This window comes from Furipterus horrens, unplaced genomic scaffold, assembly GCF_987537825.1.
Source record: "Furipterus horrens unplaced genomic scaffold, mFurHor1.1.pri manual_scaffold_7, whole genome shotgun sequence".
Classification (NCBI taxonomy): domain Eukaryota; kingdom Metazoa; phylum Chordata; class Mammalia; order Chiroptera; family Furipteridae; genus Furipterus; species Furipterus horrens.
The window spans coordinates 38,237,015-38,251,304 of NW_028327177.1; the positions used below are offsets into that span (position 1 = coordinate 38,237,015).

General features: G+C 37.3%; 1 protein-coding gene across 1 annotated transcript in view; it reads left to right on the forward strand.

The window, feature by feature from the left end:
* Positions 1-14,290, forward strand: part of CPA6 (carboxypeptidase A6) — an 85,993-nt gene that overhangs the window by 49,611 nt on the left and 22,092 nt on the right. Inside the window, exons 5-6 of the mRNA XM_090284895.1 lie at positions 964-1,074; positions 1,791-1,881. Coding sequence (XP_090141021.1) covers positions 964-1,074; positions 1,791-1,881 — 202 coding nt within the window. The remainder of the gene's footprint in view (positions 1-963; positions 1,075-1,790; positions 1,882-14,290) is intronic.

The following is a 14,290-nucleotide window of genomic DNA, read 5'->3' on the forward strand; positions in this document are numbered from 1 at the left end:
CAAAATCCAACTAAGCAAACCAGAATAGGAACAGAATCATAGTATGGGGATCATTTGGAGGATTATCAGCTGGGAGGGGGGAGGGACAGAAATTGGGAAATGGTGCATGGATTAAGAAGCATAATCGATTGGTACAAATAGAGGGAAGTTAAGAATAATATAGGAAAGTGTGAAGCCAAAGAACTTATATGCATGACCCATGGACATGAACTAAGGGGGGTGGGATTGCTGGAGGGAAGGGGGTACTGGGCAGAGGGGAGCAAAGGGAAAAGAAATTGGGACTACTGTAACAACATAACCAATAAAATATACTTTAAAAAAAACTTTTTAAAAAAGGGGTGGTATGACAAAATGTCTTGACTTGGTACATTCAATATCTTTCTACTTGAGGCCAAGTCTACAGTGCAGAATCTTCAGATTTGGGGTCAGACACAGTATTAGTAAAACCCAGTTACAATAACAAGATGACAGAGATGTTATATTGTTCATTAAGCTTTTTATAGAAAAATCAGGAGAGATCCATGCATCCAAGTGTCCATGCAATAAGTTCTAAGGCTTGAATCTGGTACCAGTTAGACAGACAATTAAGTGACATATATCACTAGCTTGTGTTATGATGTATCATGTAAAGATATCAAAATATTTTAGGTAATTATTTTGTCCACAGTTGAATGAAATCTTATAAAGAACTGATTATACAAAATTATTGTTTTCTTAATCAACCTAAAATTTAGCCGTATCTGAAATACTGCAAGAGGCTGCCCAATTAATATTTCGCTACCTTTGCTAAAATGTTACTCATAATATAAAATTTGAGACAAATGTCAAAGAGGATAGTTCATATTATCTTGTTGCTTTTTAACCCAGCATATTTAGTATTCCCATGGAGAGAAAGAATTCTTTTTTTTTCTAAATCTGTATTTGGAATCAATTTATAAGAACACTGTCACCTTTGTCTTTTAGGTTCTCCTAACCTATAGGAGTGATCCAACCATGAGAAAATTGATGAATCATCTGTATTTCTATATCATGCCCGTGTTTAATGTTGATGGATACCATTTCAGCTGGACCCATGTAAGTCGCCTTTCCTATCCAATCAGCGAGAGACTGAATAAATCATAGAAAACTGTCACAGAACAGGGAGGAAGTTTGTGGGCAGCCAGGCTTAGTGACCCAGAACTGCAAAAGACATCTCCACTCCTTCCCCATCATATCAACCTTTTGATTTTGTTTGTATGCATAGCTTTGCATAAACTTCATGGAAATAAAGATTTCTCTTTAATTTTTTTATTGTTGTTCTATTACAGTTGTCCCAATTTTCCCCATTGCTCTCAACTGTCCCCCCACTCCCACAATCCCCACTCTGTTGTTCATGTCCATGGGTCATTTATATTAGTTCATTGACTAGACCTTTGCCCTTCTTTCCCACCTTCTCCCTCTCCCCCTTCTCCTGTGGTCACTGTCAGTCTGTTCCTTGTTTCTTTGCCTCTGGTTCTATTTTGCTTGTTTGTTTTAAAATAAATTGTGAAAAATCACTAGTTCAGTCCAGCTTATTCAATTTGCCTGTGAAGGGATGAAGCCAAGCTAAGGTAAAAAACAGCAAGTTTGTGGTAGATAATGGGAGCATGCACCGGGATGTCCAGTCCTCTCTTCCACTCCCTGAATTTGTCTGTTCCAGCAGGAACTCTCGCCTTCAATGGGGTGATTCGTTCACTGACTGTGCCACTAAAATGCGTGTGAATAATCTTTTAAGTATTCTTTCTGCAACTATGTTTGTAATTACATTGTAGGATCGATTTTGGAGAAAGACAAGATCAAAGAACTCAAGGTTTCCCTGCCGTGGAGTTGATGCCAATAGGAACTGGAAAGTGAAATGGTGCAGTAAGTTGGGGACTCACTGAGATTCTGAGCCAAAGATTTCCACAATCTTTACACTCAGAAATGATGAGCTCCTTAGGACTCTAATATATGACTGATGTTTTTCTGTGTGTGAAAACCTAATAGAGAAAAACATGAATATGTACATAGTAGCTATAATTTGCAAAACAAAATTATAGCCAAAAGGACTTTTAAATATATAAATATCAAGGATTTAAATCTATCAACCCAATCCTGAAAACTGAAAATTAAACACAGAAGAAAAAGCAGAAAACTGAGGAAGACAGTCTTTGTCATTCAGAAACTGAAACAGGAAGTATGGTTTGAGGTATAGATCTGGTTAACTGTTTTCATCCTTTCAGTGAGAGGAAAGGAGCAGTGATCCTGCTGTCATCTGTCTACGATGATTCAAGCTGCCAGATCCCTGTTGAGAATCGACCAATCTGCCAGCTCTGCACTGATTGGCCACACACAAAGCAAATATATTTCTGCTACATTACATGTTTCCTTGATGCATACCTTTCAAGTAAGGAAAGGATGTCATTTTAAGAAAGGGAACTTGCAAAATAAAAAAGCAGGTAGGGAGAGGGAGAGAAAGAGGGAGGGGGAGGGGGGAGAGAGAGAGAATTAGCTCTTGTAGAGGAGGCAAAACTTTACCTCTACCCATCTTGAGTTTTTAGCTGGGACTTTTAAACAAAAAGACAGTTTAACAAGAGAAAAACAGTTTATCAACATGCACAGTTCATGTCACATGGGAGAAACCTTGTAAAAAGTAACTCAGTCGCAACTTAGAACTCTGGCTTATACTGTATCTCCAACAAAGAGCACTACATTTAAGGAGAAATGGCAGGACAGAGGAAAGCAGTTTTAAGCTTCCAAGGGCAGCAAATGGTGGGAAGGTAAATATGTGTGAGGAAATTCATGGAGTCAAGTTTGCTTTAGATTCCTTTCAAGTGCTCTTTCTTGGCTGCTGGGAGTTTGTCTACAAGATAAGGAGAACTTATAGCCTGTCTTTAGGCAAAAAGAGGAAAGGTAAAGAGATCTTTTATTGCATTTGCTGCTGCTTCATTGCCTTCACTTCAAAATAATTTTTAGATCAAAGAGGCATATTTGGGGGTGATATATTTTGGTGTCCTTCACTGGTATTATACTTGTGGACAGAAGGGAGGAAAAGGGGAAGTATTACCAAAAGGCAGAGTCCTACCTTAACTCCCCGAAAATGTAGACCATTACATAATAGAAAGTCTTCGTTTGTCCCTTAAAAATGAGGCTTGTCATAAATCACTCATTCTGTGACACTTGGCTCTGTATTATATGCTACTCCTCCTCTCCCCACCAGCCTCAGACAGAATAACTGGGCATGGGCTTAGCCTCCTCCTACACCTCACTCTGGGGAACTTCCCTTCATCAGTTAGAATTGGCAACTAAGAATATAATAGAGTAGAAAGAATATGGTTCTAGAGTATGGGAGATATGGTTTTATTCTACCATTATTGCTCAAATGATTTGGGCAATTTTCCTCAGTCTAATAATAATAATAATAATACCAACCTTGAAGGGTTTTTATAGGAATTAAAGAGATGTACATATGTTTAATGCCTAATTTAGTCCTAGCTTCAAACAGCGACCTACCCCTTCTCCCCGCCAGAATAGTCAATTCACCTCTGAGCCACAGGAGGTGTTGCGGTGGTAAGTCATGGGGATAGAAAAAGCATTTCATAAATACTACTACTATAAAGTGGTATTATTAATGACTGTTTAGTGTTAAGATATTTTTCTTCAACCTGGACTGAGACAACAAGCTTGTTCACATTAAATTCCTAAGAATGCTAATTTTTTTAACTTCTCTTTTCCCTCTCTCTGGTGGGACCACTGTGCATGCTCATAGATATGTATCCTGTTTCACTAGTTGGCAGCTACCCACACCCATACATGTGTCATACACATGATGCCCACAACCATCTGAGTGAGTGCCATGAATGGGTAACTGAGCTGAGTAACACTAGCAGGCCGGCCGACCAGCCCTACCTGTGTAAGGTTAGACCCTTGTTTATATCCAGTTACAAATAACCGTCCTGCTTCCCTTGGTTCTTCTTCCCTTATCCAGCTTGTTTCCTTCAAACATATGCCTTCTTTGATTTCTTAGTTTCAACTGCTGTCCCAGCTATAATTCCTTTGATTCTTCCCATTTTTTAATCATTCTGATTCTTTCTGTAAGTCAACACTCAAGATGTTGACAAGGGATTATGGCAAATGTCAGTTACAAAATGACCTTGATAGATGATTGTAAGTGATGTGGAAATGAAGACAGCCTGTCTGGGATCATCTCTCCTTCCAGACATCTCCCAAGTAGGTTCAGCTGATTTGACAGGTAGGCAGATGTGGCCTTCCTCCCTCATGACATCAGACCCTTCTTACCACAGCTATTTGCTTGGTCAAGGGGACAGTGAACCTCCCTGAGGGAACCACTCCTAGGTCAAAGGCATTGAAATAAATGAAATCCCAAGTGAATCTCCAAATAAGAATCCATAGTATAAATGATATGGAAATGCCCAGGCCCACTGAAAACAACTGCTTCTTTCTCTTAAGTCAGTGAGTCTCAGACTTAAAGTGTAGAACGCAGAACTGCTTTTTACCATGAAAACTGACCCGTAAGAAGTGTTATGCTTTAGTGCATTTAATGTCGAGTTGACAGCTTACAGCATACATCTGAAAACAAGTGCATGTGTCCAACACTTCATAGCGCCCCCTGGGGGTCTTTAGGCCATGAAATGGATATCATTGCTCTGAAAGTCTCAAGTCAGAGTAGCAGTGGGAACCAAGAATAAATATATCAATTTTATGCATTCATTTGCCAAAGTTAACTGAACACATACTCTGCTCTCTACAAGGCACATTGAGGTTCTTCTCCCATCTTTCTCTGCACTCTTTTTACAGAATGCTGTGAGCACTGCTTCTTCCAAATTGGAATAAATCCAGGAGAGGAACAGCAGGTTTGGATGATATCCATACTTAAGCTTTAATCCCTGAATAAATCAAGTGTTGACTAAACATAAATTACTATTAGAACAACTTACAGAATTGGAAAACATGTTTGAAAATTGTATATCTGATAAGGGATTTGTATTCAAAATATTAAAAGAACTCTTACAACTCAACAATAACAAGGCATATAACACAATTTTAAATGCACAAATGATTTGAACAAATATTCCTCCAAAGAAGATAGACAAACAGGAATAAGCATAAAATGATGCTCAATATCATTAGCCATCAGGTACCACTTCACACTTACTAAGATGGCTATAATAAAAAAGAAAGACAATTACAAGTGTTGGTGAGGGCATGGAAAAATTGGAACATTCCCAGTTGCTGGTGGAAGTGTAAAATGATGCAGCTACTTACTTGGGAAGACTGTTTAATAGCCCTGACCGGTGTGGCTCAGTTGGTTGGGCATTGTCCTGCAAACTGAAAGGTCACATGTTTGATTTCCCATCAGGGAACATGCCTGGGTTGCAGATTCAGTCCCCAGTAGGGGCATGTGCAAGAGGCAGCCGATCAATGTTTCTCTCTCACATTGATGTTTTTCTCCCTCTCTTTCTCTCTCCCTTCTCCTTTCTCTAGAATCAATAAAAGAAAAATAAATTTTTGAAAATTATTTGATAGTTCCTCATAAAATTAAACACCAAATTATCATATGGCCTAGCAATCTCACTCCTCGGTATATACCAAGAGAAACAAAAACACCTGTCATACAATGGCCTGCACATGAATGTTTATAGCAACATCATTCATTCACATCAAAAAGTGGAAACAACCCAAATGTCAGTCAACTAATGGATAAACAAAATATGGTATATTCATACAACAGAATATTATTTGACCATAAAAATAAGTACTGATATATAGATGAACCTGAAAACATCATGCTAAGTGAAATAAGCCAGTCACAAAGAAACAAATATTATATGATTTCATTTATATGAAATGTCCAAAACAGGCAAATCCATAGAGAGAGAGAGTAGACTAGTGGTTACCAAGGGCTAGGGAGAGGGGGCAATGGGGATTGACTGACAATGGGTAAAGGGTTTCTTTTGAAGAAAATAGAAATACAGAGGTGGGAAAAAATAGGTTAATAATAATAAATACAATAATAAGTAAATAATACAAGAATAAACTGTGTTTCATGTACTCTCAACTGTAAGCCTACTTCTGTCAACCTCAATGTTTTGGAGTTAGATAAGTGGTGATGATTGAGAACATACTAATATTCATTGAACTATACACTTCAAAAGAGTGAATTTTATGGTATGTGAATTATAGCTCAATAAAGTGGTTCTAAAACATTTTAATTGCCATTTAGGAGCCAGTTAGGCACTTAATGAAATATAACTACTCTTTTTAGAACATTCAATCACCTAATATTGTAAATTAGGTGTAATATGAAGAAAATCATATTTTTTTTACAGCCCAATTACTATGTCCCTCTGCACACATGCCTTTCTCCTGCCCATGGCCCCCTACTCCAAAAAAAGAGGCCCTATTTAGTTGGGCAAATATTTTGATAGATCACCTGAGCTGAAAAGAGCAATTACGCCATACTGGTTGTTTTAGACCAATGCCTGGGAAAGAACAGATCGTCACTGCCATCTTTCTAAGAAGATGAGTTCCTCCTGCTAAAGGGCTTTGGTTTAGAGAGAGCTACTCTAGCTGAGAACCTTAGCTGGATTGCTATAAAAATGTAGGAATTTCTGAGACTAAATTTGGGGAAAGAAGAGAGGGTAAAAAGTAAAAGAGGTAACATTGCTAAAATGTCTACAAAGGGACTTTGGAACTCAAAGATGTCTAATGAGGATTCTAATTAAATTTTTAATTAAATCCTCTTCAGTATTGCATAACCACCACCACTGGAAGTATTTATACAATCTACTTTGCTGACTGAGGTTTGTGTAATTGGACCTGCTATTAGGGTATATGAGGAAGTGCTGAGACTGGCCTCCAGGTGAGCTCAGGGAGAGGACTCATCCTCATCAAATTCTCAGAGGCATAGAAGTCACAACAGCAATGCACTGCCTTATAAGACAGTGAATTTACATCATTGAGATTTACAGACGGGAGCTGGATAACTTTGGTCTGAGAACAACATACAGATGGAATAAGATATCAACTAGATAGTCAAACTAGACCATTAAAATCCCTGCCACCTCTGTTAAGGGTAGATTCTAACACACTACATATCAATCCAATTTTAAATCAAATGTATAAGCACCTTCTATAATGCAAGGTGCTATAAGTTGTATCAGAAAGCTCTGGAAGACATAATGAGTCCTTATCTAATGTGCAAGGAGTTATTTGAGATTGTAGAGAAATATAAACAGAAAAATATGTTGACTTGTTCTATTTGCTTTATAACCAGACTTGTTCTATTTGCTTTATAACCAATTCAATGTAAAAAGATAATTAATCACCTAAAAATCTCCTGCAGAAGTCAACAGAGAAATTTTAAAATCAGAGAATCAATGAGTTAAATTATTATGCTCACTTGTACTTTTTGTAAAGAGAGTAAAGTGCATAGAATCCTTGAAATTTAGAAATTTAGATCATACAGGGTTTGCTCATTGGTGGTGCTGATACATGGCTAACATTTATTAAAGATTCACCATGTGCTTAGCATGTGATAAGTGCTCGAGATGAATTTCTCATTGGTTGATGCTAGTATTATCCCTATTTAACTGATGAAGAAACTAATATTCAGAGAAATTAGGAAACATACTCCAATTTACACAAAGATGGAGCCAGTATGAGAAGCCAAGTCTGTTTCCAGTGTCCTGTTTCTAGCCATTAGTGTGACCCTTAGAGATCAACTTACCATGATCAGTCACTCCACTTGCTTAGAATTGAACAACACATGTCTACAAAGGAGTAGTTTGGTACCAAAAGAATAATAAGACTGGGCCTGTTTAACCAAAATGATGAAATACAAGAGAAAGAAAGAGATGGGAGCTATATGGTAATAAGAAAAGAGAGGAAGATTCCTCAGTTGCTATTCATGATCCTGGGCCACCTCATTACCATGCAGATAGTTTGAATTTGCATGTGATGTCAGGTGTATAATTACCAATTCTCTGGGTAGACTTCTTTTCTCCTAGCCAGAGGTTGATATCTTCCCACAGAGGCAGACTGCTTTGTAGCCCACACTTCAACTGCAAGTGTCACCCTTTCAGGGTCTCAGGTATATGTTTGGGTCTTGTTCTCTGTCTTGTATATTGAGAATCCAAATCCTGGTCCAGGCCACATTCAGCCATTGAAACAAGCCTCTGAGGTCACTGAACACCCTGAGAATGGCTGTAGCTTTTGTTCCAGCTGTTCTCATTCCAGCTCCCACTTCCTGTCTGTTCCTTCAGGAACAGTTGTGAGAACTCTACAGTGTATTTACATTGATTTATTGAACACTTAGGGGTGTTTCTAGAAGGAACTTTATCACTATATTGGCCACAATTCTGCCACATTGCCTGAAAACCCAGCTATCATTTGACATGAACACAGTTAGAATTAGTGTTGGCCTGACTTCTTAGTGATGGTTTTAGACCTTCTATCATCACCATAGTTCCCTAAAACAATGCTACCTTACCTGATCATGCAGAATCTAGCATTGCCAGAAAGCTTGCTTTCTTATTTGCTGCCTCCTACAAGTAGCACCAGAGCAATACCATCACAGTTTCAAATTAAAGGTTTCCAAATAAAAATATGCAACTTTAACGTATTTCTTAGTCTTGTTCCAAATGTTGTTTTTTAAATCTTTGTATAATATAGCCTTTGTGATACTTGGAAAGAACTGACAATGGATGTTGAAATTTAGGAAGAACTAGTTCTTAATGATTTTTCTGGTTTTATCAGTTTTATGTGTTTTCTCTTTAACTTTTCTCTTGTAATGAAGTCTGTAGTGCGTGTCCTGGGTAGGCACTCTTTACCCATTCTGACCTCTGTCTGGTGTGACTTTCTATACTGCAGAAGCCAAAAAAGATAAAGACTCCACTTCCTAGAGGCCCTTGGAGCTAGGAATCTGGGTGTGATTTAGGTGCTGCCATTTGCCTGCCCTAGTGGGAGGCTTTAAATGTGGAAGGAAGATGGAGGTCACTTTTTGGTGGCTTCTCTTGTCCGTGCTGTCCGACACCACTGTGGAGGTGTGTGGTTAGACTGAGGCAGCTTCCTGATCTCCACTCTTCCTTGAATGTGCTACTTTTCATTTTAGAAAAGACCGTAGCCTTCCTGGTTACCTGCACATTGCCTCTTTTTTTTTTCTTTTTTTAATTATTATTTATTTATTTTTTATTTATTTGTTTTTAGAGGGAGGGTAAAGGAGAAAGAGAGGAAGAGAAACATCACTGTGTGGTTGCCTCTCACTCATGCCCCCAACTGGGGACCTGCCATGTAACCTAGTCACGTGCCCTGACTGGGAATCGAACCAGCGACTCTTGGCTCGTAGGCCAACGCTCAATCCATTGAGCCACAGCAGCCAGGGACACATTGCCTCTTAAAGGGTCAAACTAAAGTTTCTTACCTAATGGCTCTGAAAAACCCTTAATACCTTTTTTTAAAAAATCCTCTGTACTTAAACTAACCACAGTGGATTCTGTGCCCTTTCATGAAACCGTGACCAATGCAGAGCCTCTCAGGAACATTTCATTTCCCAGTCCACACCTACTACCTCAGCCAAGAAGGTTACACTTTCATAAGCTTTTTCTGACATTCTGTTCAATTTTTGTTTTCATTATTGCTACTATCCCACCTTTTCATATTCAATTACCATCGTACTATTTTGGCCTTTTAAAATAATGCACCTATTAGACATACCACTAGCTGTTACCTCTATCTCCTTAGCATTACTCAGCTGAAGAATATATTGTCCATTCCTCTCAGTGCTCCTCTAATTCATCAACTTTCAACATGCTTTTGCAAATTTTGTTCTTTCTAGAAGATTTTAAGACTGAACTGAAAATTTTTCTGTTTTTAAAGCTAAAGAAAATATGGAAAAAAAAACTTTTATTTTATTCTCTTGCTATAGAAACACATTTTCCTAATCCAGATAACTGGTTATATGAAAAGCTCACTTCATCTCTCTGTTTTATATTTCATGTTTCTTATACAAGACACACCCAAATACTTTTCCCCTTTTTTTTCTCCAAATACTTTTAAAAATCAGCTTTTTGTAACCTCAGATTAAATTATGTCTGATACTGATCATGTATGTATGCACAAAATGATATATTGCTTTATTTCTCTGATCATTCTTGTGGGTAAATATGTAATAATTTGCATGTGAAAGACAATATCTTAGTTTATTTATAACATCTATTCCAACATTACAAACAAATATCTTTGTTCAAGTTTTTCAGAATAACATTACAGAGTTCTGAAACCTTTTACAAATAGCTCATTTTTGTAAGTCACTGAAGTAGCATATAAAAGCATTTTTTTAAATAATGTATAATAGAGGTCACAGAATCACTCCCTCAGCTCCTTGGACACTGCGCTACTGATATTTCATTTGGTTCTGTAATTTTAAGTGATTTTTAAGCCCAGTAATTTTATTGCACCTGTTTCAGCAGGTAACATTCTCATGCTGCTCAGTCTTGAGAAGGCCCCTGGTCTCGCCATGGGCGTATGAGTAAGATTCTTAAAGCTTTTATCTATTAATTCTTTTTTCACTAGGCTGGTTGCTTTTCAGCATTATTGCATTTCTGAGTTACCAAAAACAAACTACATCTCCCTGATAATTTTCCTCCAGTTGTATCATTTGCATTTGACAAGTCATGTTATTTTTTTATTTTCAAAAATTTCATGCATATCTAACTGCTTTGAATTTTTGGGTTCTTGTTACTGTTTTTAACATCTCATAAGCATTGCAGCGTTATGTTCCTTCTGGGTCACTAATGTTAATTATTTTCCTTGTGTTCAGATTCCCAGTTCCCTTTTAATCTATATGCTTATTTTTAATCCAAACTTGTTTTGAAGTAACTTTTCTATTATTAAAACAATCTCTTTTGCACACCATTCTTACATACAGAAATAGGAAAACCATGGTATTCTTTTTATCTACCACTTTTTATAACTATTTGAAAAGCTGTCATGTACTGAATAATACTGGCTTCTAGAACAGCACTTCCCAAACCACACAAAATCCTAGTGATCTGCAGACCTACTGGCCCAGGAGAAGTTATTAGGTGCCCCAAAAATAACTGACATCTTTAGAGAACCATGGCATGTATGAGGGGGGACACAAGAAAATGCAGAATTATCTTCTGGAGGGTGGGCCCCTTGTAGCAATAGTATAACCTTCCTTCACTAGGTGAGTGTTCTAGGAACCCCTCTGTATCAGTGAACCAGCTGGCATCATTGTGAGAGGCTACATTTGGCTTTAGTGAAGTTTTTTGAACTCTTTCAACACATTTGCCCATTCATGATGGATGATTCACAAGCACACCTGCCCACACCTCACTGAGTGTTCAGCAGTTTTTGACCCAAAACAGCACAACCCACATACCCCACCCCCATTCTCCTGAAACACCCGAGTGACATTTTAGTTTCTCCAGATGAAAAAAAGTCCTCAAAGGTAAACATTTTGCTGATGTGAGAGAGGTAAAGCAAAATACAGCAGAAGCACTAAAAGACATCAAAATCAATGAGTTCAAAAACTGTTTTGAGCAGCAGAAAAAACATCTCAATAGGTGTAGTGCAGCAAATGGAGAGTACTTGGAAGGTGGCTGAAATTTAAACATATAAGAATAAATACACAATCTTTTATAAATAAGTTCTAGTTTTTGAGGGTCCCCCCTCATATCACAATAAATTCCAAATGTAAATATATCTTTATTAAGGAATAAGTGTTTTTACTTTAAACCAAAAGAAAGATAAACAACCATGCAAGAAAAAAAATTGCAGTAAATATATCAACTAAAGTTTGCTATCCTTGTTATATAAATGCTTCAGAATCAAACATTACATAATAAAATAATTGAGTCCATATAAAATGTGAAAAAAAACTCCAAGATTCTAGAGGTTAAAAAAAATTTTAATTATAGTTCATGAAAATAAACCAACATGACAAAATGGGCAACACCCTAGTAATTAAAAATGATATTAAAATAAAACAAGGTAACATTTCATCTATTAAATTATTCCTCAAAATGTTTAATATAACTTAATCTGGAAGCAATGGTAAAACTGGGAGAACATGTATCTCTGAAGGCATTAGAAAGAAATTTGAACAGATACATCACAAACACCATTCATTCCTCCATTCATTAAAAAAAAAAAAAAATGTACTGCATGCATCCTGTTTGCCAGACTGTGCAAGACACATGGGAAGCAGAGGCAAATCTAACACACTCCCTGTCCTCACCAGATTTTAAATCATTGAGGCTGGAGTAGGTACAGAGAAGAAAGAGAAAGGAGAAAGGAGTGAAGGGAAAAGGAAGAGAAAGAAAAAATAAAATAAAATGTTACAGATACTATGTAGAAATATATATGGTATATCTATATAGATATATGTATGATACAGTGGGGCTATAAAGAAGGGACCAGTTTTACTTGATAAAGTCAAAAAAGTCTTCATAGAAGAGAGAAGAGCAGATTTAACTAAACTAAACTGTGGAGCAGAAGGTAAACAGAGCAAAGGATTCAGTGTGAAGAAGGCATCCAGGTGGGGGCAACAGGTATGTTCTTGAGGGAAACATACAGCATGAAACAGGAGGAGGTGTTGTAAGGATGGCAGGTAACCCTGCATGACTGGAAGGAAGGAGGACTGGAAGGCCTGGTGAGAGATGAGTCAGGAGAAGGTCCCAGGTTCATGATGGACATGCTGAGATTCACAGAGAGAGTTATGTCACAGAGAGAGTCACAAAGAGTCATAGCAAACCTTCAAGGTATGTCAATCTCACTTCAAGTTTTCAGAAGGAGAATTATTTGATGTTAAAACAAACACAAATACATAATTGAGTAGAGTGGACAATCCACATGATTTTTAAGGTAGAACAAAGATTTCAAAGAAGTTCTGGACCTATAGTCTATGTTGAATTTGCCTGTTAGGGTTATTTTGATGGAAAAGTTTGACGAACACTGGATAATTAGTAGCCTTTAAAGGGAGGAGTAATTAGGAGCTCTTAAAACTAGGAAGAAAATGAGTGATCTCTGAGTGTCACTTGAGCAAGAGGGTCAGCCAAAGGACCCATTAATAAACTAAAGCAGGACCATAATCCAGGGGGGCGTGGCAAAAATGGAGAATGCAGAAACAGCAGCATTCACTTGGACCCCAGGGAGATGTGGGCCATGAAGTTCAGAGGAAAACAGGAGAAGTCTAGCTTCCACTTCTGGCTAGAGTGATTGCTGGATAGAGGCATCAGCTACCAAAATTTGGCATCTGGTAAGAGGTGAGGATTTGGTGGCAAATATATGTCCACTTTGAGCAGTGGATTTAAAGTGGTTGTGGGAATCTAGAGGAAGATGTGCACTAGGTAACCAGGTATAGACTTGAAGTATTGAAAAGGGTCTAGTTTTATCATATAGGCTTTTAGGTTCTTAACATATAGGGAGTAGTTGAAGCTTTGGGAACAGGTCAGATGGGTACACATGAACATTGAGAAGAGAAGGCAGTCAAAGCAAACCTTAAGCCTATATATAACCTTGGTCTAAACATTCCATTTTGAAAACACATTATAAGGAAAGAGAAAAAGATGCTGACCATAGTATCATTTATAATAATAAAACATCGAAAACGACCCAACTATTGAACTGAGCAATGATTAAATAAATTAATATATATTCATATGGTGAAATTTTAGAAAGTCATAAGAATGGATAAGAAGATCATTTTTTAAATAATTAAAAGCTTTTAATATTGAGTCTAATTCTGGCTGTAACTTTTTCCCTGTGAATACAATTCTATCGTCGTCGGCAGCCGTCCCTCTCGAGAGACGATGTTGTAGCTTCTTGAGAGTCTATCTGCACCGCCGAGAATGGCTGTGAAATATATAATAATCCTATATGAACATATGACATATAGAGGTGTGTGATATATACACATTCACACAATAACATGGAGCAGGGGGCGAGGGGGATACTGAGGAAAAAATACCAAAATTCTGGAATTGGAGGACTTAGTGTTGTGTTTTCTTCTTTTAAATGTTTTCTAAAGTTCTAGAATTCCATTTTAAGGAACAAATTTGCCTTTAATAGTATGCACTCTGTATTTATTTTTTTCATACAACCTACAAGTGATTAGCCAAATGTCCAATCAATAAACACATATTTTTAAAGATGCATACAATGAAATATATACCATTTAAATATATATTCTTGTTGACATTCTGAGACTTTAAGTTAGGCAACCCTACTGTAGCACTGAGAATTTAGC